This window comes from Ursus americanus, chromosome 19 (genome assembly GCF_024610735.1).
Source record: "Ursus americanus isolate L20-20 chromosome 19, mUrsAme1.1.p, whole genome shotgun sequence".
Taxonomy (NCBI): domain Eukaryota; kingdom Metazoa; phylum Chordata; class Mammalia; order Carnivora; family Ursidae; genus Ursus; species Ursus americanus.
In genome coordinates, this window is record NC_142145.1 from 19,202,086 (window position 1) to 19,229,655 (window position 27,570).

The 27,570-nt window shown below is 38.5% G+C and overlaps 1 protein-coding gene across 15 annotated transcripts in view; it reads left to right on the forward strand.

Annotated features, from left to right (window-relative positions):
* The window catches only part of TCF4 (transcription factor 4), a 348,341-nt gene that overhangs the window by 209,819 nt on the left and 110,952 nt on the right, over positions 1-27,570 (forward strand). For 10 of the 15 annotated variants that reach the window (XM_045790146.2, XM_045790153.2, XM_045790147.2 and 7 more), the window contains 2 exons: positions 11,536-11,665; positions 12,148-12,197. In XM_045790146.2, the coding sequence (XP_045646102.1) occupies positions 11,536-11,665; positions 12,148-12,197 (180 nt within the window). Of the gene's footprint in view, positions 1-10,887; positions 11,091-11,535; positions 11,666-12,147; positions 12,198-27,570 lie in introns of those variants that run through there. The other 5 variants (XM_045790148.2, XM_045790151.2, XM_087869784.1 and 2 more) reach the window with 3 other exon arrangements.

Consider the following 27,570-nt stretch of genomic DNA (forward strand, 5'->3'; position numbering starts at 1 on the left):
AATGCTCCACAGTTACTATCAGGAAAGTTACAAATTGTGATCTTTTCCTAGCTCTGCGAAGCCAGTTGGTTGCTTATTGTTAAAATATCATCTTTCCCATAGAGATCGGAGGCTGCTAATAAAATATGTGTGTGAAGGGGTGTCTGGGTGGCACAGTTGGTCTCAGCTCAGGTCATGATCTCAGGGTCATAAGATGAACCCCCCCATTGGGCTCTGCCCTGAGTGCAGAGTCTGCTTGAGACTCTCTCTCCCTCTCCCTCAGCTCCTCCCTGCCCCTCTCTAAAATAAAAATAAATAAATCTTTAAGAAAATAAAATATTTGTGTGAATATTGAGTAAACTGAAAGATTGGACACTGGGTACTACCTACAGAAGATTTCATTGAATAAGTGAGTTCTGAATGCAGTTTCAAAAGAGGAGGCAGGTCACTGTGCACGTGGGGACACTGTGCAGATCAAGGCTGGAGCTCTTGAAGTTGGCAGTGGCTTGAGATGATGGGAGAGAAGGCAGTGGGAGGAGTCCCAGATGCCATGTGGCTCTCAAAGTACTTAAGCTAAGCCAAGGGGAGGATATGGGTGGTCCTGTACCTCCAGGGCCTAGAATGGTGGCTGGTTCACGGCGGGTGCTCAGTGCCCAGTGAGTGCCAAATGTGTGCAAGAGGAAGGAGAAACCTGAGAGGCGGACTAGACCAAATTGTCTGTGAGGTAGGTGTTGATGGGGTTGAGTATATTTGCAAGCTCTGAAGGTTGTTCTGCTGAGAGAACAGTGGCAGCTCAGCGCTTAAGAAGCCTAAATTCTGACAGCAGTATACAAACATTCAGGGTGGGGCTGGGGTGACAGGCAGGGAATGTAATGGGTGAAGACGGCATCCAGAAAATTTCATGGCATTTCCACCATGGCAAAATGATTGAGGGTTTTTTTTTTTTTTTTTTAAGATTTTATTTATCTATTCGACAGAGATAGAGACAGCCAGCGAGAGAGGGAACACAAGCAGGGGGAGTGGGAGAGGAAGAAGCAGGCTCATAGTGGAGGAGCCTGATGTGGGGCTTGATCCCATAATGCCGGGATCACGCCCTGAGCCAAAGGCAGACGCTTAACCGCTGTGCCACCCAGGCGCCCCAAAATGATTGAGTTTTGAACACGTGGCCTAAAAAACACTGTGCCTTCATCTTAGAAAATGGGTCAGCAAACTATGGCCTGGAGCCCAATCCAGCCCACAGCCATTCTTATAAATAAAGTTTTATTGGAACACAGCCTCACCTGTCCATTTACATATTATGCGTGGCTGATTTAGTAGTACAAGAGCAGAGTTGAGTATTTGAAACAGAGAACAGATGGCTAGCAAAGACTAAAATATTTACTGTCTGGCCCTTTAAGAAGATATTTAATGACCTCTGTCTTACAACAATGTTCTTAGTATTTAGTGGTGGCCTTCTGGAAGTGGTAGTCGAGTCAGAAGAGTTCAGATAAATTGGTACATGAATAGTCATAAGAAAGTTTAGGCCACATCACTTCCTGTGAAGAAATATACCCAAAATTTTTATGGTGTTGAAGCTCAGTTCCCAAGTCATTGCCTTGATTGTGTTATTTCTATCTCGGTCTACTGTGGCCATTTCTGTGGCCAAAAGTCCACGAAACTGCATAGAACACCTACTATCTTTTGAACCTGTCTGACCCAGTGAGTTATCCACAGTTAAGAAATTAGAATCCCAGTGCTAAATATCATGTCAAGACTTCCCTGCGGCCTACTAAGGAGGGCAATTTCTCAGTCTGCCCGTTCAAGTTCTGCCAGCCTGTTTTATATGCTATGCTCCCCAGGGTAACTGTCCTCTTCAGAACTCGCCACAGTCTTTCCCTCTGTTCCTTTTGTGTCTTCCATCGTCTTTGCTGCAGTGTCTTTTCTACTGGAAGTGTGTGGTGTCGTGGAATCTGTTTGTCCCAGGGAGAGCCTGCCTTACTCAAGGTGGATGAGTGATAACATATTTGAAAACAACATATTCAGGGCAGTCCAACCATTTTTCAGCCAAATGTCAACCATCGTGTGTGCATTTGGAAAGACATACAGCTAATTTCTTCACTTACTTTACAAATTCTAACTCTTCTAATTTATTTTAAAGGGCTGAGACAGTAATAAGGAAGCAGCAGAAGTTTTGTGGGAAAGGTGTGTCGAGTCTTTCACATATTCAGGATTAAATTTTAGTTTTTTTGTGAAACATTCAGAAGGTGGTGTTTTGAAAAGCCACTCCAGAGACACAGAAGGAAAGCCAAGGGCAAGACTGAATTCAGCTAAGTGTATACTGAATATACAAGACTGAATATACTGTCTTCATGACAGTAACCACTGTAATCATGTAGGCACAGTCAGCAACTAATTTATGAATTAACTAATTAATCGAGTTGACATTTACTGAAGATACACTATGACTAGACCTACTGTGCTAGGTGCCAGGAATACAGAGATGATTGAGGCTCACTTTCTGCCCTGGAGGAACCCCCAGACTGGAAGGGAGTGATCAGATGCATGAACACTTGCCATACAAGATGAGAAATGTTACAGCAGATGCATGTTTTCAGATGAAATAGAAGGAAAAGTCTAGAAGGAAGTGGACTGCAATGTGAGAAGGTTGGGGGCAAAAAGAAATAACAACAAAATAGGAAAGGAAAAAAAAAAGAAATTTGAACTTGATTGGAGAAGACAGTTGACCACACTGTGGAAATCAAGGTCTGACGTGAATGGCAAGATGAAATGGAGGATGGGGATGAAGGATTGCACTGGTCGTGATGAGCACGGGGTGATGTGTGGAAGGGTTGGATCACCCTATTGTACACCTGAAACTAATATAACACTGTATGTTAACTATACTGCAATTAAAATTAAAACTTAAAAAAAATAAAGAGTAATGTAAAGTAATAATAATAAAAAAAGAAAAATGAATGGCAAGAGGCTGCAGACAACAGAAGCAAGGGCAGCAAAAGTTTCAGACTCAAGAACTGAGATTTCTGTTGTTCAAGAGGGTTTGGTGTTTTACAGCCTAACACTTCCTTGAACTGTTACAAATGTGTGTAATATGCCTATATATTACTTATATCCAATAATCTATCATGTTCCGTTCTGACTTGTGCAATGATGTTACATAATGGATATTATATTAATTTATAGTAAGGTATTTTATGTATACAGCATATACGACAATACTCCTCCTCTATGAACCAAGACTGAGTAAGTGCTAGGAACTTTACTAAGCCCTTTATATTGTTTAGGTTAGTTCTTGCACTTGGTAAGAGTAGTAATACCGGGGGTGCCTGGGTGGCTCAGTCGTTAAGCGGCTGCCTTCGACTCAGGTCATGATCCCAGTGTCCTGGGATCCAGCCCCTCATTGGGCTCCCTGCTCAGCGGGAGGCCTGCTTCTCCCTCTCCTACTCCCCCTGCTTGTATTCCCTGTCTCGCTGTCTCTCTCTCTGTCAAAAAAATAAATAACATCTTAAAAAAAAAAAAAAAGAATAGTGATACCATTTCCCCCCAGACAGGCAGCCTCAGGCCTGCGGAGGTTAGACAGCCTGCCCAAGGTTACCCAGGGGATAAGTGGTACTCACACCCAGGCCTGTCCTCATCTCCTGAGTTAGAGGCTCTCTGGAGTAGATTTGAGAGATGAGCTTTTGGTGTTAAGATGAACTGAAGAGAAACAGATTGACTCCTCCTAAGGGTCAGAGTGAGGGCAAGAAAACCGAGTGCCCTCAACGGAGGGAGGGAGCAAGGGCGGGGGGCAACACGGGCTTCGAAGTCAGAGGTGACCGAGTTCTCGTCCTGGTCGTGTGGCTTCTCAGCCACCCGTCTGCCCTGGTCAGGCCACGTGCCCACTCTGGATGGCCTCGTGGGCCCGGCGGCGGTCAGATCTTCTGCCTTGGTAGTATGGAAAGGACCTGCAGCCGTGCTCGGCTCTTCACAGGCAACCACAGTGACAGCCACTGCTGCTGCTCTCCCAGCACCCTTATTGCTGGTCTTCACGTTCTGGCCCCCCTTCCTCCACTGCTAACACTATTATTATCGGCAGCAACAGTAACTGGAAGGACTAATGGAATACATCTATGCCAGAAAAAAACTAAAAAACAAAAAAACAAAAAAAACAACACCCAACCCAACCAGAATAGCTGTTTAAGTCCTCAGCTTGATTAATAGCAGTAGTTCTGTGCTCATATCGACGTTGAGCAAGCGTTTGCCGTGGCGGGTCTCTATGCTCGCACAATAGAGAGTTAAACTACGAATAAGCCATTTTCCCTTTTAACTAGCATATATACTCATTTGGCCTTCCTGACCACGTAGTGTTGATAAGCCATGTGTTCAAGAGAGAGCTCTTCAGGAGCTGAACTGTGAGTGCACATTGAAAGCCGACCCACTTCGAGGAGGAGGCCATGCCCAGCTTTGGAAGGAGAGTCAGAACGTAAATAATTTCATGACGATTTGAAGATTCCATCGTGCATTCTCTGCTTCTCCAGATGACCTCAATTTTCTCATGTCATGTGGTAGGCTTGTCACCTTATGTACAAGTTCAGAAAGTTATCAGGATACTTTATTTTAGTAAATCTTACACGTTGGCCGTTAGACTTTAATTGAGAAGCTATGCGAGTTGCTGGATAAGCAGATGGAGATCCCAGATCCTGTCCTCCACGAGGACAGTCTCAACATAAAAATGTTTTTATAAATCCTTATTAGAGAGGAAGGCATTTCCAACCACCTTGAAATGGAACCTTCCCCACCCAGTACGAAGAAGACTGACATGTGACATTTTGATACTGCTTTGTTTTACTAAAATAGCAACCTGGCCAAATATACTTTTCAGCACGTTTATTATAAGCACATGTTTATATTTATGGGAGAAGTGGTGCTAATTCCCTAGTATGTTAACAGGTCTTATTCAAATTGTTCTATTTTTACTTTGGAACAAAATTGCTAAAGAGAAACATTTTAAGGCAAGTAGTGATTATAGCACACTTATCAAATTATATATTAAATAAACTTCCTGAACTGAGAAGGAGCATAAATTGCAAAGAAGGTAGTTATCTTAAATTCTATATTGTTTATATAAGATTTCTTCAAATCCATTTTTATGGTAGGATCCTGATTGCTTTCCTGTTTTTTGCTAAATTTCTGCCTTCTCACTAACAAATAAAAATCCTCTTTTTAATAAATAATAGATGACTTGGGATTCCAGAATGGTTTTCAGAAACCACGGAAAGACCTCCTTACTTTATTGTATACAATAAAAGTTTGCTGTGTTTTGTTTTGTTTTTTTTTAATTTGAAAGGTAGTCAAATAGGTGAATGCATAAATCTTGCCAACCCTTGGGCAGTTGTAATTTCCATACCAAATACATGAGTTTTTACTTGACTATTACTCCACTATACATTAAGTAATAGTGTTACCATGGCAACCTTTGCATCACATTATAACATTTAAATATAAGGTGTTGTGTTTCTTTATAGGAAAAGACAATATACTTGAATTTTTAATGTTTAGTGAAATATAATCACTAGAAAGGTAAATAATTTTGTCCAAGGTCAATTGAATGCTTTGGAGGTTATGCAGATTCCCAGCCAAAACTCTGACGTGTGTTCATTTATTTTTTGTCATGTCACGAGGCAATACAGATTTTTTTTAAATAGTACTTGGTAAATATCACATAATATTCATTAAATGCCTGTAGTTGGCCTTGCAAGGAGAAAAGCAATATTGAACTTGTTTGAGCTATTTATTTATCAGTGGCTAATGCAGTAGTAAGAATTTGAATTTATTTAGCATCACATGATTAATAAAATTTAATAAAGTACATGTCTTATTTTTAAATACCTAGTTGTACAATATGTAGCGTGACTGGTTTTGGTCTCACATATAGTGGGATTAACTGTAGCGGTTTGCTCATACTTGAGAAAGCAAAATTAAATGAGCCATTGAAGTAATCCTGTGGCAGTTCCAGAAAAATGGCTACTAGCTGAAATTATTTAGATTGATTGTTGGCCAGTTTCTTTCTTCAGTATGGATGAACACTAGGCATCTCTTGTTGCCAGTGTAGTTCTAGGCCATGAGGCTATCATCGCTGTTTATGTAGGCCCCCATATTTGGCTTTTTTCAGTTTTTTTATGATGACTTTTCAAAATTATTATCTCAGTGTATACTTTTTATCTCAAAGTAGAATAGATGATCTCACGGCCAATGAATCATTCACAGCTTTGGGGGAATCTCTGAAATAGTCATCAGTGAATGGTAATATAGGACTATGAATTGTAGGGACATAAGAAGGAGGGTAACTATGTGCTAGATACCAGCTCTGCTGGACATTTTACATATGTTGTTTCATCTGCTCCTGATAACCCTTAGTAGAGCTTTCATGACTTCCTATTTACAGAGGAGGAAAATAGGGTTTCGAGCCGTTGTATAACCAACCCCTAGTCATGATGCTTGTATGCCTCTGAGCTGGGGTTCCGTGTGATCTGTTTAACCTCAAAGCCCTCCCTCTTTCCTCAAGAGGTTTGGAATCTACTTCTGACTTGTTACAATGTGCAGTACACATTCAGAGTAGAAATAAAAAGCATTGACCAAAAGTCCCTAAGAGAAAATCTTTGCTAAATGATAATTTCAATAATTTACATTTCTTTGCAGCACAATGACAATCTGTTAAGTCCCTGATTATGAAAGTTATCCTTGCCATCTTATCTAAGTTTCCAGAGTTCTCTTGTTGAAACCAAGTGTAAGACAGAACTCAAAATAAACTATAAAGGTGCATTCCTAGACCTTCAGCTATCGGGAATAGCTACTGTCCAAAGACTGACCTTCAGTTTTGAGCTTTGAAGTTCAAAAGTGGACAGGTGGAAATACTGTGTTCTTCATTGCCCTTTGGTGTGAGATATATTCTGGGTTGCAGAGTAAGTGCCAACAGCAGCAAAATTATCATCCCCTCCTGCTACTGTAGTAAGTCAGCAATGGCCCTTCTGTGGTCAAAATGGCAAATTCAGCAGCAGCTATTCGACAGGGATTTGCAAAAACTTCCCCATGGCTGTTAGGAATCTTGTTCAGCAGTGTCTTTGAAAACCCGATTCTGGGCAGAATTCACTATGTAGAAATGACCTCAATTGAATTAAAAAAAAAAAAAAGAATGTGTTTAAAACAAATATAATTGGTAATTTTGCTCGATGTGTATTTTGCACTTAGTACTGCAAAGTCTATTAGGTACCTATACAAATATCCAGCATTCATAAGTTTTATAGTGGTTCAGAATTTTATTTCCATATTAACGTGAAGCCTTCCAAAATTCCTGGCTTTATAGAGTCAGTTCGCCATACAAAGCCACTATACATCACTTAGGTTTGTGATGAAAGAATGGAATTGCAGCTGTGTGAGTCCTAGAATACCCAAACATGAATTAGACTCACAAGCATTTGGCAATAGTTCAGAAAAGGAGCTTAATCTGGTTTCATCTGAGACTGCTTTTCTCTGTTCTACAACATCCCCCCAAGATGTTGTGTCTGATATCGGATCACAACGTAATGGGAGTGACGCAAAATCAGAGAAAGCTCTAAGAAACCAGGGGCACATTTGCTTTTCCCCAGAGATGATTTTTTCTCCTACTTCTTTTTTTTTCCCCCCTCTCTCTCCCAGATTCCAACTCTGAAATTCAAGGTCATTCACCTATTAGATGAATTAATTATAAGCCAAAAAGCAGCATTCATCGTACTCTGATCTCACTCATATCTATAATTAAGGGTAAATATAATCTTCCTTTTTAGAAATGTACCACCCACCCATTACATTTAAAGTGCTGACTGAAATGAAATAATAGTTCAGAGCAAGATGATTTTAGTTTAACAAGAAAAAAGTTGATAATTTAAGCACGAAGCAGTGAGTTCTATTTTTGATTACCATTCAGTTATAAATCTAATTTGAGATATATGCTGCTTTTCTGTTACTCAAGTTTAATTCATGGTTTGCATTCTTGGTTGCATAAGCAAAGTTCAGTGGTTGATCAAGGATGTTAAAAAGCTCGCCCCCCCCCCGCCGAAGGAATTGGGGCAGGGGTTGAGAAAGTGTTAGACTGAGACCCAGATCTGATGTAAAACAAACAAGAGTTTAATGGAAAGGGACCCTCCCAGAGAATGCTGCATTTGGCTTATGAGGGGCTCTGGTGGGACTGTCTGTTGAAGGATTGGTTTTTGGGGGGTGTGGACCCCAAAATATTTAAACCCAATTAACAAAGTCAGCAAATTCTATTTTTTGGTTAGGGTATTTTAAGTCTTGATATTGTTTGTCTTTCAAAGAAAGTAAGGAGTGAAGAGGGGGAAGGGCTCATCTCATCACATTGCAGACAGTTAAACAAAATGCTAAACTATGGGTTTAAGATTTACAGGTTAGCTGTGCGAGATGCCACATCTTGCTTCCAGTGTTTCCTGGCAGACTCGGGCAGCTCTGTACTGGGACCCAGCATAACCGCAGAGCATGAGCTTGCACAATGCGAAAACCCTGAAACCTTTACAATCTTATTTAAGGCAAAGACGAACTGGCCCATTTTGAAAGTAGACTTTAGCTTCCAAACAACTTTTATTAAGCAAAAATTTGTCTTTATATGTATGTCTATATTCATGTAGGTGAATTCATATGTAAACGAATGCCTTCTCCATTTTGTGCCAAATTCAATTTACCCTATTAAATGGATGCCATTAACTTTCTAAGTTCATAAACTCAGGTTTTGTAGCCAGTGGAAATTTTTTTTTCTCTTTCTCATTGCTGAAGAGAGTTAAATGTGTGACGTAAAGACAAAACAATAGTAAATGGTTATTGTTCATTTTACAAGTATACTCTACAATAGGAACACATATATTTTTATCTTAATTTTCCCTAGGGGGGTGATTAGGGCCCCCTTAAGTATGAGGAAATGCTTATTTTTGTTGCTTTAGAAGAATGATTCTATTGTCTGAGAGAAAAAGAAAAAGGAACAAACAGGTCTAAAAAGAAAGAAACAGGAATATGCTTTGTGAAATAAAGAAAAAAAAAAAGATTAGCATGAGCCTCTACATGTTCGGAAGTGCTATCTGGTCTTAGTCCTCTGTCACTACCCATAGTTCATGTGGCTGCACATGCAAGGGTTGGGTGCATGATTTATTTACAACTGGCCCGTGAAATGATTTTCTTTTAAATTAACAACAGTAAGGTCAGCCACAGCCAGGGAGCGATCTTCTCGTTATCATTTTACATTTTTCACAGCTCTCTTGTGAATGCTGCTAAAACACAGGATAGCAAGCTTGTTTGTTTTTATGTTGACCTATTGAATACATCTACTTTCTTGGGAGTGGCAACCTTTGCCACCAGGACCCACATGAACTAAGCAATGGTTAAGCTCATTAAGGAGACAAGCCAGAATTTCAACATATCTGCTTAGTCCTTGTTTGAATATTTTATGTTATTGGAGAAGAAGATAAATGAAGAAAGGGGAGTAATGCCTGTCTAAAATACAAAGTTTTCATTAATGTCATCTTCAAACTCCTCTTCTCCTGAAAGGAAGGCTTATTTGTGAATTTACCAGACTGTGAGGAGGTTGTGATTTAAATCATTCACAGCTTTTCTTGATGGAAATTTCAAGGAAAATTTGGGCTTAAATACAGATTTTGTTAATAAGATTTACCAAGAGTGGAATTTCAGGTGGAGATTCTAAAATTGTTGAATGCCACTTACAAAATGATAAATCATTTGATGTTAAGCTGTTGGGTTCCTGATTTATAGAAAACTATTACAATGAGCTCCATATTTTAGTTTGCCATTGGGTAGCATTTGGCTATCTTTCTTAACTTCGGAAGAGGCAGTAATTGAGCACGCGGATGTCAGATTTTTATCTGGTAAATAATCTGGCTTTATCTGGGATCGATGTGGCAAATGTGAAGATACTCGCCATGAGTTTTTGCTCAAAGTGAGCCTCAAACCTCAAATCTCATCCTTGAAGTTTCATTTTAAAGTAATGTTTGTTATGTATCCCTTGGAAAAGTCTGAAGCTGGAATCAGTGAAGGCAAGCTTGTCAGTAGCTGATTAGTCCTTTATATATTACTCATCCAGCACTCAAAAAATCCCTTGGATAGAGAGGTTCTCTTTATGATATTTCGCTATATGGCACTGGAAAGAGGGGGTTTGAATTTTTGATTTTCCAGCTTATGGGTCATATTTGACCAACTGCTTTCACTAGAAGACATGCCACTTTGTTGAGCTATTTAGGAATCAAAAAGACTGTCTTAATTTAAAACAAGGACTCTTTGTTTTAGTTGGTGACTGCCTTGTGAAATTTTTCAGTTCTCAGCGGGTTAACCAGGGAACAGGGGCAGAGTCATAATTGGCCTATTTAGAGTATTTTGCATGTGAATAGTGTGTTAGTGAAGCATCCCTAAGTCTGTTGTGAGTGACATGGTGATTAGAATTTAGATTAGGGAAAACACATTCTGTACTTTATCAAGGACAGTAATTAGTTCAGTCAGTAAAAGTTGATTACAAGTAACGATAAAGTTAGATTTTTAGTACTTAATTTTAAAATTTCTTTATTAAACAGCAAATTTGTTCTTAATATAAATGGTAGTATCTACACTTGTTTTCTTGCATATCTGACTAATTAAAAGAACAATGTGTTCAATGCAGAGTATAATCAGGCGATTTATATATTATGGGTAAGTTTTTATGTAGCTTTTAGAAAATGTAATATTATTACATAATCTTTCATGTGTCATCATTTTCGAAAGTTTGGTTAATTTATCACACTGTGGTAAGTTAATGATATTTGTGAAAGTTTTCTGGTGCTCAGGTAAATGTTTAATCTGCGGGGATGTGTTTTAGCTTCCAGTAGTCCTCAAGAGGGCATTCTAATGTCCTTTAATTTGTTCCTGTTAGCTGAGAATGCCTCCTATTTCTATGATTTTGGAAGTTCGCGTGAGATTTGAATTTCCTCCCGGTTCCGCTGGCATTTTCTCTTCTGTGGGTGCTGTGTAAATCCGTGGAGGCTAATGCTGTACCGATGGCGAGAGGCAGAGTCCTCAGTGGAGTGGAGCATTCCACACTCACCCCCAATGTGAGCAGCCGGGGGAAGATGTGCGTGCGTCCGAAAAATCAGATTCTTCTTGGGTTCTTGTGAAGGAAGGGCACGAATAGTTTCCAGATAGCAGCCTAAGTGTAGATTAAAAAAAAAACAACAACAAAAAAATCCAAACCACGAGTCTTACATAAATGCCCTCTTCTTTAAAAAATTAAAATGTGAGTCATCTTAAGATGAAAATACTGTTTAAAGAGAATCACCTTCCACCTTCCTCTTAAAAGCAAATAGTTTAAAAAAAAATCACAAACTTTGAGCTCGCTTCGTAGCCTGCTTTCCTTTTTGTTTGGTTGTGTTGTAATTGTTGCAGCTTAGCAGATGCTGTTTTGTTTATTGCGTTGGTTTAAGTACTAACAATCAGTTGGGGGGTGGTGAATGTGAAAAACTAACCTTCTATGTTTGTTTTCCCTTTTTAACCTTTTAGCAGAGTCTCCTTGGAGGTGACATGGATATGGGCACCCCAGGAACCCTGTCGCCCACCAAACCTGGCTCCCAGTATTATCAGTATTCTAGCAATAACCCCCGAAGGAGGCCTCTTCACAGTAGTGCCATGGGTAAGGTATTCCTCCGTTTGAATGCCCGAGCGATTATCAGTAGTCTTTTTCTTTCTTCCTCTCTCTTTTAATACCACCCTTCTCGCCCTACCCTCACCCCACCCTCCAAAATCATAAAATTTTCCTCAAATGTCAGGCTCGTGACCACCCCTCCCCAGTAGTGCATTGGATGGGTATGTTAACAACTTCTAGTAGCAAGAGAACTATTTTGGTGTATGCTTATTTCTTGTTTTCTCTTGGCTGCCCATATAAGGCAACTTTAAAAAAAAAATCAAAGCTTAAAAAAAAGTTAAATATCTTGATTTTTATGAAAAAGGCAGAATTTGATGTCTGCCAGAATAAAATAAGATAGCGGTACTGACATTTTGCTAAGGTAACGATTTAAGAAAATCTGGTCTAATCTAAATGGCTTCGTGGTGTGATCTGTGTTCGTTAGGAAAATGGGCATGCGGGGACCTCACCGCCTCTTCCTTTTCTTTCAGAGGTGCAGACAAAGAAAGTTCGAAAAGTTCCTCCAGGTTTGCCGTCCTCAGTAAGTACTGCTTGTTTCTGCTTTTGTATATTGTTTATTTTGTTCTGTTTCATGTTGATGCGAGGGAGCGGGGGGTCACGAGGTGCCACGCACCAGAACAGCATGTTTATCTAGAATGTGGATGAGGTAGGACTGGCCTGCACGTGCAGCCACCTGACCCACGCTGGAGTGATTAATCGTGTATCCTGGAAGGCTGGGTGGTTGCGTTGATATTCAGCAGGTTAAGCTCGGAAGAGAGCCTTGAAAAGGTGCCTGAAGTTCCAGGAGTTTTACCTGTACAGGGCTTTCGAGAGAATGAGTATTAGTTTCATCTGTTGGTTAAATTCTTTGTCGGTATTATGATGATTTATGGATTTGCATGCGAAAGGAGATTTGTGGAGAGGATTTAGGAAAAATTTACATGGGTTTCAGCCCAGAGTGCAGAGAGAATGTCTCTATTTTCTAGAGAGGTGACTGAAGAAAAGCTTCAAAGGTAGCCGCATCAGTAGCCATTTGTGTCTGGAATACCAGGTGACAACCAGAGGAAACAGCTGTAACCAAGAGCATTCTGGGTCTTTTTAATACCTGGAGCTGTATTCAGGCGCTGCTGAGGTCGCTCCAGTCCCCAACCTAGCAAAAGGCGGTTGTGATCACAACTAAATAAGATAGCTTTATTTTCAGTTCTTACATATATTTTTAAATCGGACTTCTTAAATGGTTTTACTTGATTTTGTTTAGAACCAGTCTTCTCCTAGCGATTTCCTCCTTACGTAGAATAAAAAATATGAGTTCCTCTCTTCTTTTTTTCCCCTTCTTCCTTCCTTCCTGTGATATAGATACAGGTACAGATACACAGTTTTGATTTAATGTAATTCTGTGTTCTGTAGGACTCTAGTATTCTTTGAAAAGAATGCTAATGAGCCCTATTGTAAGTTCTCCTCTAAAATAAAATGATATTTGGGTTTCTGAAAATATATTACCAATCAATGCTCGCATATTAGTTTTACTTCATTTTTAATAAATTAGGAGAATAATAGGTTTTGCAAATGTGCTAAGATTAGATTAACCCAAACACCTGTGTATTTGACTTGATTTCAGTTCAGCTCATCCAAAAAATTATTAAGTGAATATATCACAGTGAGTCTTTATCAGGGAAAAAACACAAATTTTGTATGCTGATTATCATAGACTTGGTAATGTTGAAGAAGCATCACAAAATTATCCATAAATATAGAAAAATATTGTGTAAATAAAACTGCCAGTGGCGTATAAAATAGTCACTCTGGACTACCAGTAAGTCACTTAAAAATGTACTGAGTGGTTTATTTTTTAAATTTCTATGCTGTATTGAAATTGACTAGTATCCCCTCAGGTTTTTATAAGCATATTTTAAGCTTGAAGTTTGTGGTGGATTTAATGTAGATGAAACTTTAGCTTTTAATAGCTTTTATGACAACTTCAAATGATATAGTCCTCACAGCTGTTTACATTTTAAACATGCCTGAACCTAATACGGACAGTATTAAATACAATAAGTGGACCTTTGACTCTTGTGAAATGATAGAATAGCTATGAGCCATAAAAGCCGTGGAAAACTTAAAGCTATAGAACCTTATTTATGCTTCAGTGTCAAATAAACTTTGTTTTATCCAATGCTAAAATTATGCAGAAATCTACACAATTTCTAAGGAGTGCTTTGGTGTGGCATTAGATATTATCTATCTGCTTAATCATCACTGTCCACAATAATTTCTCCTACTTCACTGTAAATTTTTAAATACTTCCCTAGAGCTAACTGGCCACTACGGAAGATTTCACTGATACAGTTTTGTCTTTGCTATTTGGACAGTTCGTGTGCTGTTGATATGTTGTCAGGTGTTTGGAAATACGAAAGTATCTTTCCTTCCCAGTAGATCTGGAATTGGAAATCTAGTTTGTATTATTTAATTTTTGGCTTTTGATGGTCAGTTCAGGATTTACTCTTCTCAGAGAATTTATCTTGGCTAAATGTTTTAATGGTCCTTAAGGAACATTTTTGTAAACAGCCTCTTTTTGGAGAGACAGGAGGAAAATTCAATTGAAATGGAAATGTTATCCTTGTTATTTTTGTTTGTTTATTTCTTCTTTCTTAAGCAAAAAAGAGTAACTTGGTCAATTTTAGAATCCAATCGTCTATTTATTTTTACTACTTTGAAAAAAATCTCAGCTCTGTTTTAATCACAATTTAACTTAGCTTATATTAGCTCTGCTCTATGTATCGGATTGCTTATTATTCACAAGACCCACATGCCTTACCAACGCACAAAATATATTTTTTAATTCGATCTAAAGGGAGGGTCCGCAATAGTCACTGTAGCACGTTTGCCCCAGTAGACCCATATTTTCATGTTTTTAGACCTCTGCCATGTTTATTCTTTTTTCAAGCTCAAATAAAAATTATGAATATAAATCCGATAAGAGATACTTCCTAAAACTTGCTTCAGTATGTGTGAATAGTTTTATTACACATAATAAGAAATTGGGACTAATAAAAGATTTCCTTTGGAGTGATTATGACTAGATAAAGACATTTATATGTTTTCTTCAATACATATTTACCGTGATAAATAGTAATAAATCTGTCACAATCTGTTGTGTCAACTCACTTTTTTTTTTTCCTTTTCGACATGGGCCCTTTCTCGTCCTTAACCTAAAACAAAGAAAATTTGAACTGTAACATCTGTAATCAGATATTATTTATGGCATTACCGAATACAGAGGCTGGACCTCTTTAGTCGCCATTAGGCTGGATCTTCACAGGAAATGAGAGCGAGGGGCTTGCCTGGCCCTGTTTTTGAAAATACTGCAGCATCTGTGGGAGAGAGGAAATGTAAGGCTGGCCCAACATCATGCCATGGATCTGGCAGGATCCTCAAATGTGTTTGTGCTGTGCACTGCCTCTAAGAGACCTCGAGTCACTGTGGAAGCGTGGCAGTGATAGGATGGTAGAAGAACCATCCTGAGGGGTCGCCTTGCACAGGCGCAGTGGAGGCAGGGAAGTCTGTCCCCCTGGACCACAGAGGCCTATAGTTAGGGCTAGGGTGATGTTTCTTTAAAGGAAAGGCTGTGTGAAATGACAACTCTCTAATTGCCCACAAGAGCCCTGCTTAGTACTGCAGAACATTTTCGTGTTCTCCCTTCAGATTGTTGTATGTTCTTTTCAGTCACATACCAGGTTCTTGTAGCCCTCATCTTTTGATGAGAGTTTAATACTAACACTTTGGTTTTTGTTGGTGCCAGAATTTATTTCACCTGTCTCATTTCTTGGATCTGCACGTGAACTTCTGGTTATTTCTATGTCTTAGATTTCTTTTTTAAATCCTAGATCTTAAACTTAACGTTTTTCAACTTTACTGCTCTTTCCGGCAGATTTCTTCTCTTTGTATAGCCGAATCGTCATACATATTGAATCCTGAACTCATGCAGAGAAAAATATACCCATTAAATCACATATTTGGGGAAAATGATCCATAATTCTTAGAAATTTACGTGGCGACATTAAAATCTAGAAAGCAAAAAATTTTCACATTGTGCTGTTTTAAAATATTTTTTCTGAACACACATAAAAAAGCACAAAGACATGGTCTTTCGGGAACTTTATTATGCCCACCAATATGGAAACACATAAAACCTCCATATTCTTGTAATTTGAATGTGAAATGATATACATTTAACCAGAAACTATTAACAATGACGACCATTCTACTTGGAACATGGGTGGAATTTGTCTTCACTTCGAATTGAGTTTTGAAACTTCAGTGACAGTCTCACTGTGTTCCCCATTTGGAATCCCTGGAACTTCAGATTTCTCTGGAAGTAAGAAGTTTTCGCCTTAGAAAAAGTTTATGATCTGTCTTATCACCAGTGCTTTTTCCAAACTGAACTTTTCAGTAAAGTCTATTTTTTTTATGTTAAATTACAGTTGTTTTATCTTTGTTTGCCTGTTGTTTTCAAAAATCACATAGATCTGACAAGCTTTGTACTAGGTGATCAGAGACAGTTTTGGGTACATGGATCCTAAGGACAAGAATCTCTATGATAGTAAAGATTCTAAAATAAGATTGGGGCACTCCAAGAAACTTTGAGATGAGTTAATCATTAGGTGGACTTGAAAAATAAAAATTCAATGTGTATGAGATACCAGCTTTACCAATTTTCTTAACGGAAGAATTCTTAAAGAAAATAAAATCTTAAAGTTTAGATGAGACTTTCTTTTACAGAAGAGATTATTAGGAAAAAGTTAGATAATGTTGATGGCATTAAGTGTCCTGTGCCTTTTACATTATATAAAAAACCTTCATATTTGAAGGTTTCAAAAATGATGTAGAGTTCATACCTTAAAATATTTTTAGAAAAAACCTTTTTTCAAAAATGCTTGAGGAAATCACAATATAAAAGAGAAGTTGGTAATCATTTTTCTTTCCTTCTTAGAGACTCAGAAATTATATATGATTGAAAACCTCAGTACTTAAAATACATCATTTCCCCATCACTTTGAAACTGATCATAAATCACAGTGATGCTATTACATGTCAGCAAAATTTTGAGGGATAATACAACTTTCGTTTAAATAAAATCTATATTAATTTTAAAATGAACTAAGTGTCAGTCACCTTGACACCATCCTTTGTAGGAAATTCTAGGGTAGCCAATAATGTGATAAGAATAAAAGGAGGGGCCTCATCAACATTCATTCCTAGAGAGGTAGATCCTTTGTGAAAAAGCATAACTATAGGTATTTACATTAAAATCTTTGGGTAGCTCACAATAGTTAACTTTAAACTTAGTGTGCCCATTCTCCAACTAAAGATATTGAAATATGAAGTTTGGCTATTAAAATTATGCTTACTAGTTATGAAAATGTATAGATAGAAAAGAGATGGAGTACAATGCAATTAAATCATCCCCAATTGGACAAAAGTATTATTCACACAATTTACTCAGAATAGGTAACATGACACTAGGAAGCACCTTGAAAGTTGAGAAAATGTTCATCACAGAGAACATATATTTTTATGCAGTTAATACTGAATTTACTAAACCAAAGGCTTCAAAAGTTCAGCATATACACTCTTTCTTTGAAAGCCAATCTTATCTCCATTGCAGTTAGAGGCCATGGACATTATGCTTTTTTTATGAATTGCTGGTTATGACACAAGTATAGGAGAATCTCTAAATTTAAAGTTTTTATTGGGGGCTCTTAGTGTATTAAGAATATTTCAAAAAGCAGATGAGAGTCATACAAATATACAACATTTGTACCATTAAGCATTCCAGTCTCTCATGGGGTTGCTACAAGATTTCTGTATCTTTGTTTGGAATTTTGGAATAATGAAATCTCTCTTCCATCATCCTCTCTGTTATGAAATCTATTCCTGCTCCCCTTAAAAGGGTGACTTCTGGTGTGTATATTTTAAATATAAAGTGGGAAGAAATGTAAAGGAGAAGAAAAACACAAAAGTCAACTATAGAAGAAAGCTTTGCGTATTTATGAGCTCCTCTGCGATTATCTTTACAAATGAAAAGGATGAATGTGTCAAACACTCAAATGAGACACAGCCACCTAGTTTCCCCCTCAGTAGAGATGCCTTCCCGGCCCCCTTTGTCTGATTATTCTACTAAGCAAGCTCTTACAAGATGGTTAGCATGATATCTCTTCCCCACGCCCCCGTGTGTATTTTTATTTTTAACCAAGTTTTCGATATTTCACCTGCTGAGATTTATCAGGACTTTTGTTAAGGTTTCAACAACTGGAACAATAGTATTTAGTATAAAACTGGCCTCATTTGTTGAAAAAGGAGAAATACATTTCAGGAAACGTGTTATTTGGAACCTTATTGTATCACTTGCACTGAAGAGTATATTTTGGTGTGAAGCCTTGGACTCTGTCTGAGTGGTTTAGTTATTAAGTCCAAGGAGCTGCTGTAAGGCTGCTTTACCTAGAGAGAGAATTGTAACAGGCTTGCATACATTCTGAAATTATAAAAACTCGTTTTGCAGCGTGTGGTTTGACTGTGAGTTTATTTTATGTTTGTGGAATAATAGATGCTTGGCTTAATATTTGGTCGGGTACCATTTTTTAAACTTCCGATATTTCATATATTGAACCATTCGTTTTATTTTCTAACATAGGGAAATTTTCTCAATTTTCCCCCCGATCACTGACGATTTCTGCATTTTCAAGATGTGTTTTCCTGATTTCAAACAATAATAAAGTTTTTGTTTGAAAGTCATAAATCAAAATCGGGTAGAACTCGGAGGACTAAGTAGGATTCTCTCAGAATATGTAGCAGTAACCCTAAAAGGAATGAAGAGTGTCTTCAAAAATAGCTAAGTTGTATTTTCTTAAGGCAGATTAGATTCTGTCAGGCTGTTGACAGACACTGCTTTGTTTTGTTTTTTCAATAAATTGCACTGAATTCTTAAACTGGACGTAAAGTCGCATTTCCAAGCACTAGCATGAGATTCTCAGCCTTGATCTCAACTGTCCCAGGGTGTATTCGTGTCCTGGAGCGTGCTCTTTTTAAAAAGGAATAAGAGCTTTTATAAAATGCGGCGCAAAATTTGTAGTTTTAAATACTCAATTATTTTATCTCAAAACAGCAGCATGTGAATGATTCTGATTTTTTTTTTTTTTTGTAGTTGCAGCTGTCGCCTAGGTACAGAGCTCTGTGAGTTTCATGCTTTGCTTGAGCTTGTACTCCCCCTTCAGAGAAATCAAGGTAGTGCAGAAGAGTCTGCATTTCGTAGGATTTCAAGGGTGAAAAAATGATATAAGTTTTGGTGAGAAGCACAGATTTCCATTCTGAAAGAATGTGCAAATTCGAATTTGAAAAGGACATTTTTAGAATTATATTCAAGTCGTGCGGCGACAGCCACTATCGTCTTTCTAGTCTAACTTTGTCATCTGAGGAATTAATCAGTCCTAAATATGCTACTAAGGTTGAAACTCGGTATCTGAGCGTTTACTTCTAGAGTCATGAGAGGAGGACCCGGACGTGTATTCAGTGTCACTAGATTCAGTTTGAGTGTTCAGTGGAACAGAAGGAGGGGCATTTCTTAGTAAGGCCCCCTTGGTAGCAAAGTGTAAAGAAATGCTTTGGTGTGTTGCTGCGTGTCAGTAGTGTTTGCAACGATGGTGATTAAAAGGCATTTCCTTTGTGAAACATGGACTCATATTAGAAAGACTTAGTGTTCTCAGAAAAATGACCCTTGTGGTATATTCCTCACACACATACAGAAACTGTCACTGTTACCACTTGCTGTTACCATCTAGGGATTTTTTTTTTTTTCTAAAAAAAATAAAAATGCTGTTTTGGAGCAATTATCTTGATACCATCCGAGAAAAGAGTGTCTGTCTACAGCAGCCTCCTTGTCCCCAGCCTATATCATTCTAAATATGCCTCCTGGATTACACTTATTAAGAATATTGTAATGGCTTTCATTGTACCGATTGGCAAAGTCTATCATTCTATCATTAGCTGCCATGAGAAAGCAGTTTCCAGTAGGTGGCTGATTCTTCGCGTTAATGTTTTCAAGTAACCCTGTTTGGGGAATTCAGTTGTTTCCCAGGTGCTCAGGTGTATTAACCTAGGGTACAATAATATTTTCTGGCTTGCTCATTATGAAACGAACTTGAAGTACAAAATAATTCAATAATAAGTGGGGTATAAAAACTCAAGCTTTATCATAGGAAAGTCTAATAACTTAAGAGGTTAGCAGATGAGATAAAAAATAAAATGTGTCTAAGGGTATAGCAGTAGTCAACTCTTTTCTCATAGCTACTGACGCTGAGGTTTTAAAAGAAGTTTCCTGGCCTGGTAATTAAGACTTGTTGAATCAGTTTGAAATTTGTAAGCCATTAAGCTAAATAGAAAATCAGTCTGTTTCTGTAACTGTTGTACTGTTTGAAAGTATTGTTATGTCATAAAAAGGTACAAATTCTGCCACTTAATACTAAGGCATATGCTTCACGAGTGAAATTTTATTGCCAAAACCTGTGGGTTCCTCATAGAGTGCCTCGATACGAATTTTATTTTTAGGTATATACAACACATTGCTACATATCATCTGTAGCTTAATTGATAGGGTTGGGCAAAAGAAAAATGGAATTCAGCATTTTTATTATGGGCAGATATGGTTGGAATTATGAAATTCAAATCCCTGTAAGTATTCTACAAACAATGCTGTTTTGTTTTCCCTTTAATAAATTACACCAACAACCTAGCTGTTAAGTGGAACCCTATAATAAGCTGGGAGATCCAGGTGGGAGGGAGAAGAAAGCATTTTCAGAAGTTTTCATTCATTCACTCATTTCTTTCTTCCTTTATACTCTTTCAAAGCAATATTGTTCAACTAACCAAAAAACTAGACACACCAAGTAACACTGAACATTTCTTTCTCTTCAGTGTCCTCTTTCTTTAAATCGTGAAGCTTCACCGCTAAGGTCCTTCCTGTTTAAGGAAGTTCTGCGTGTTCTGTCACTTACATCCCCAATTGGTGGGGATGACCTTAGCATTTTAAAGAGCATAAAGTCTGGCCTCTTGAGAAGGCTGTGCATTCAAAAAATCAAATAATGCACACAGTGAAACACAGGGACTTCCTGTCCTTCAGGCTTGTTTTGGAGATGCTGAGTCCCCTTACCCACTTGTAACCACCTTGAAATGGATAAGGATCTTTTTTGTCCCATAGAGGCCAAATTCACTGCCTTGCTTATTTCTTTGAAAGAGATTTCCAATGAATGAATATAGTACTAAAAGTGGGGTAGTGAGATGGAAATAACACAGCACTAGAAATCAAGAGCTCTTCCTAATTAAATGTCCGGTATCCTCTCCTTGCTCACCTCGTGGCCCTGGTTGGGTCGCAAACCTATTTCATGGTCTACAAGATAGGTGTGAGTAGCACCTGCTTCAGGAGGTGACGTTGATGTACTCACGACAAACCCTTACCATAGTGTTTATCCTGTGCCAGGAACTGAGCACTTTGCATCTAATAAATCACGTAACTCCGACAAAATCCTATGAGATGGGATGTCCTACTCTTCATTCATGGCTAAAGAAACTAGACGCAGAGGGGTGAAGACACATGCCTGAGGCCACACAGCTAGTAAATGGCAGAGCTGGGCTTGAGGCCGGGGCAGTCTGTCTGCAAGGCTTATCCCTCTTTAATCATGATACTCTGCTGCCTGTGGCCCTTCAGAGCTTTGGTAGAACAAAAGGCTCTCCACAACCTGCTTGTTGTCTGCGTATTAAGTATTTGCCAATCTGGAATCTATTAAATGTTCAAAAGTTTCACCTCACAGTAGAATGACCCTCCGTACTTCTAAGGTGTTCCCAGGCAGACCCCTTAGAGAGACTAGACCATTCAGTATAGCATTTCTGCAAGAGAGACAGTATGACCTAGTGGTTAAGAGCATGGAATCGACTGGGCTTTTAGTTGGCCGTGCCACTTACTAGCCACATGGCCTTGGGCACATGATGTAATAGCCTTGAAGTCTTCCCTCAAAAATGGGGAAAATATACATTCCTCCTAAGGATATTGGGAGAAATAAATAAATGACAAAATATATATAACATGCTCAGCATAGTTCCGACACACTGTAAATATCTAAGAAATGATACCCTCTAATGGCAATAATAATAAGGCCCTGGCAATGTTAACATCAACAGCAAGGTAGCTACCTTTCTTCTAGCACTTGGGAAAATTTAACACACGGCTTAGACTGGAGTAGTTAGCTGCTGAGCAGAAGACAGGGTCTCAACTGCATGTGGAAGAATTCTACCTAATGGAGGTCACTGGTTTTTTCTGAAACTACAAAATACGGCCAGCACTTTTTGTATGTCTTTTCCTTGCAGGAGTGTCTCTATTAGGCCAAGACACCTAGTCAGCTGTTTCAATCATTAGACTTACCGCTCTACAAAGTTTGTGTTGGAAGTATGTACTCCATCTTTTTTCTTTTGAAATGGGACATCAGGCCAAGATGACAGAGCGCCTCATAATATGATTCCCTCTGCCAGTAATTTGTTTATGCCTGAATCAGCCCTGCCTCTGAGCGATAAGGAGATACATGCTTCTTCTTTCATCTTCTATCAGTCTTACTCTGTAATTGGCCAGAAGCGGGTCCTGCCGAGTGATGTACCACCTTCGTAGGGCTGGCTCTGGGCCCCAGGAAAAGAGGTTAGGCCCGGGGTTTTTACTTCATCTGGCAAGACGAAGATGTGTTGAGTAGGTGGGAGTGTGTGGCACTTTGTTTCGCTTCTAAAGTAAAACAGAGTCCGATTTGTTTAGCACTGTTTAGGTAAATTTCTAACACGAAACAGGACTATTTATACAGATGTTTTAAGGTAAAGTCAAAGAATTGCTGGATTCTGGCCTTTGCCACATTGTAATGTGGGGTTTTTTTTTTGTTTTTGTTTTTTTTCTCAGTGCTCTTGCTGAATTCATAAAAGAAAACTTGTTTTTGCTTGTCAGCTAAGGGAAACTTAGAACAATTTTTTTTTTATAAGGGCTGATTAGTGAACTCTTGCATCGAAAGAAAAAAACATCTGCCAAAGGGGGTAGGGGAGAGAGAGCATGGTGTCTGCATTCCACAACGAATGACTTTCCCCAGCCAGTTTTCATTGACAGAAAAGCCAAGCAGCACATTAGACTCGTCAGGAAAGGTCCTTCTGGCTGGACCCCTGCCTCGGGTCCCTGGATGGGACCGAGGCTCGGGTTCACAGAGACAGACACTTTCTCTGGGAAACCGGGTAGATCCGATGAAGGCACCCCTCATTTGTAGTCATTGCCACCTTGTGGATTACAAAGGATATTGGTTTTCATCAAAGTTCCATTTCAATTTGGCTTTTGATGGCAAGTACACTTTGGCAGTGGATTGCTGCGTTCCTCCCCAAAAGGATCCCCGTTTGTTCAGCAACACCTCTTCTCCGCTCACAGTTCATTTATGATTCTGATGAGAGTGTTTTTTCAGGAAACACACATTTCACTTTTTGACCTAGGAGCATCTGTTAGAATTTTTTTTTTAATACTACTTTGGCATTCTGAAAGTGTTAATGTCTTTCATATCTGTTTAATGCTATTTAGGGATATTTATGATCACCTCTTGGTTACTCAGGGTAAAGTGTGTCGCAATTTTTTTTAAACAGACAGGAAAGCATTCACATGAGGAAACAGATTGCTTTAAACATGTGCTTCCTGTGACAGTAAAAAGAACAAATTAGATTTAACACTGTGTAATGAATGCATAAATGTGTACATTTAAGCTTTTAAAAGCTTTATGTTCAGTTCTGGTCACAACAAAAGTTGAGTCACCTGTAAAAATTAAAAAGGACTGGGTTACTCTCAGATTCCTGAAATGCCCAGAAATTGAGATCCTTCACCTGATGATGCCTCGTTGGAATCATAAAAGGCACGCTGTGTAAATGCTGGAGGGAGTGAGAGCATCACGGGGCACATGGAGAGGTTAAGCCAGGTTAGACTCTGATTCTACGCATTTAGCAAAGAAATCAGAACATGTTGGGGGACGGGGATGGGGGGCAGGGGAGAGGATTTTACTACCATAGTCCTCTCTCTCTGAGAATCAAGGAAAAGATTCCATTCTTTGGAACCCCAAATATTCCTCTCCCTTTCATGGGGAAAAAAAAAAAGAAAGAAAATCTGATGTTTACTTACTAGCGTCTCCTAAGATTTAATTACATAAGAAAAAGACTCCTTTTCTTATGTAATTCAGTTTGTGCTCATGTATGCTGGCTGGCAGGGAGTGAAAAGAATATGAGTTAATATTTCCAGTTAGACGCCAGTGCTGAATTGGAGGGCATGAATCCTCTCTCCAGAAGAGTCTCTCCTCGCCATTTCTGTCTGAGCCCTGTGGATGGTGTGTTTCCTTCCCCTGTGCTTTCAAAGCTAAGGATTTGTGGCACACTCCCCATCCCTCTGGCCAAGGAAGGCCAGGACGGAGTCCCTCAGGGGAGGGCACATAGTTTGGGGACATCTGACTCTCTTCTATCACATACTGAGGTACTAATATCAAAACAGACTGCTTGTCGTTGCACGGTGGGGCAGGGCTTTTTTTGGCTGCCGTGGTCGAAATGAAATGGGCAAGCTGTAGTCCGCTTGGCATCAGAATGGGCTAAGGGAAGCTGGGAGATCAGAGTCAGACTGTGAATGCAAGTAACAGCCAATGGTTAACTTCCTTTTTGTGTGTCACTTGGCAGCAATGAGACTGATGGCGATTTTTTTTTTTTTTTAAACCGTGGGTGAGAGTTCAGTGCCCTGGGAAGAGCCCTAGACGCTGTTACTGTGCTTCCTCATGCAGTTGAGTTGTGTTGATTTCTTGAGGCCAGTACAACTGTTCCAAGTGCCGGCTCCAGGAGCTGTATACAGGGCCGCCGGACTTCGGATGAGAAAGGTAATCAGATGAGAGGTGATCCACACAGAGCCTTGCTGCTGCTGAGCTCTAGGAAGTCCTGGGGAAATCAGACTCTTGCGGAAGGCAGCAGAGCCAAAGGATAATATATGCACTTGACTGGATACTCCCTTGTACGCAGACACCCAGAGATATTTTTAAATTATCACTACTGCACATCCCTCATCTCCCATCAAAGATTCAAATCAGTTTTGGACTGTCTGGAAAATGCAGGGCTAAAACAGCCAGACTGAATTCGGATGAAATTACCTTCTGCTTTTTGGGGAGGTTGTTGCTCTTGTGTTAGTCGCATTATTTTCTTTGAAGATGCATTTGGAAGAGAGTTTGGGAGAATTTCTAGCCTCCCTCTCGAATTTCCTCCCATTTCTCTGTTTGCAAAGAGCTGCTCCCCAAAGGCGAAAAGAGCGAGTTGCCATCTTGAGGAGTGAATTGTATGTGTAGTGAACACCAAATGGTCTCAAAGTTCCCCTAGAATTTTCAATATCTCTAGTTGCTTTCAAATACTATTTATTCCCCTAACCATTTGTGCAGGATATCAGTAAGATGACCAACTTCTGACAACCCTAAAAGCAGGGAAGGAAGCTTAGAAATAGAATACCATTTGTCTGGTAATTAGAGTGTATCTCTTAAGAGTTCGAGAGAATTCTGATTAACCTTTCTGTTCCCACATTCTCACATAAAATTAGCACACCTTTTAAATTATTATCTCGTATTTAAACACATATTTTTGAGTCTTCTTAATGCAACAGGTTCTGGAGACACTAAAAGTGTGTTATAGGTTTCTAAAAAACTTCATTTTTCTTACATTTTAAATGTTCTGTTTGTGCAAAATTTCGAGAATCACCATAAGGGCTTCTTTGCATTTTTAATTTAGTAACTAACATATGAATAAATTTGCATATTAATTAGTTGCAGATTAAATCATGCATACATAATTGCCTCCTTACTGTGTTTAATGTTTGTCAAAATCTCCAGCCTGGTTTGATGGATGTCGTATGAAAGATTACAATTTGATGTACCCTTGGAAGTATTTACACCAATAATGCAAGATTCTTAATAGCAGAATTCTCTAGTTATATACAGTTACTAATAAACATGTAAGATAGGTACATGTCCCTTTTACTAAAATTTTTTCTTTGCACCAAATCATTTACTATTCATAATCATTAATGCATCTCCTAATTATACAGCATATGTCTGTTAACCCTTTTATTGCTGGTCCTCGAGTGGTAGCTTCTTTCTTTTCTTGTCCCCTAAAGGAAGCACATTATTTGATAGTACTCTGAAATTACTGCATTGCCTTTTACTTATTTCTCTACTAGTGTATGGACACACCTCATTTGCCATTTACTGTAACATACAGTTGAGAATTATGTATGATCACTTTGTATTTTCCTGTTAAACATCAAGAAATGACCCATGTGCACACACTTAGCTGATGGCCTTTTACTTCTCTTTTACCAGTGTTGAAAAGAACTCAGATATTTGAGATACTTCGTATTACATGGTAAATACACATGCACACACACACAATTTTGAAGGCCAATTGTAGGATAGGTAAAATCATTTAAACTATATTTTATTCCATTTTGAATATAGCAATGCACTTAACATTTTATCATCAAATGTAGGATGGATTTGGGGGGGGGGGGGTACTAGGACTGAGATCTCTACAGAAACTGACCAGAGAATGGATGTTCTTGATTTGACACAGTTAAAAAAATATATGTATGCCAATAAGTGTTCTTTTTCATTAATTCCTCAGGTATTTAATTTTTTTAAGTTTTATTTTACTCATGTACAGAGTAGACCAACTGGCATTTTTTTTTTTTTTTACTATTTTGATGTCTAAGCTGCTTATCACACTGTATTACCCTGCATTAATGAGTATTCCTACTGTGCAAAATTCTATCAAAAATGATGGTGTGAATGTCATTTTTAATTGGAAGTTTATACAGTCAAATTTATAGTACACAACAAAAAATATGTACGTAATTCTGTTCCAAGCCTTTTTTAGGCTATTGATCTTTTTGGTTTAAGTATACATTTTTATCAGTCTGACCTTAAACTTGGCTTGAGAATCTGGACAAATGTTACTGAGTTTGTATCAATACCATTATTGTGGGAAGAGGGAAACCAAGGCACAGGACAATTATAATGCCTTTTATTTATAAAAGGAACAAATATAGAGTCTATTTTCAGGAATCCTTTTAAACATGAAAACTTGCTGACCAATTTTGTATGTTCTATAGTAGCCAGAATATCTGATTTCTATTTTATTGTTGAGTGCCTTGCAGTCATATGCTTATTAAGGAAACAAAGGTTAAAATGAGTCCAAAGCTGAAAGAGCTGATTTCCTTTATTTGATTCTTACATGGGAGAAATGATACCGCCTGCTCACCTACCTCATGGTCGTCTTCTGCTAGTCACAAGGCACAGTGAACTATTTATTGATTTAGCAAAACATTCTTTTGCAACATGCAATATTGCATTAAATTATGTGGCAATGGGCAAAATTAAGTGAAAGCTGCAAAACTTCTAAAAGGAAGCAAACAGTCAGACCTGAAACATCATATTTGTGCACAGCCATTGTGCCTAGTAATTCAGGGCATATGGTATGTAAATGATGTTTGGGGATCCTTGCCAAATCTACACACGGCGGGATAAATTAAGGACAGGTTTCCCTGGGTGTAAGTCCCACGATTGTGACGGGCACACTTTCTGCTCGAATGTGCTTGGTCTGTTCTTGTGTTTCAGCAAGAGCTTCACACAGAATCCAGGGGCCAAATCTGGTCCTCAGCCTGCTTCTTAGGCATAATTTTTAATTCCTGAGAATTGATTTTATAATTAAATTTAAAATATAGCACCAGTTTCTCTTGCCCCTGCATTTGAAAAGAGCTGAACAATGCATCCGTATATATTTAGATATTA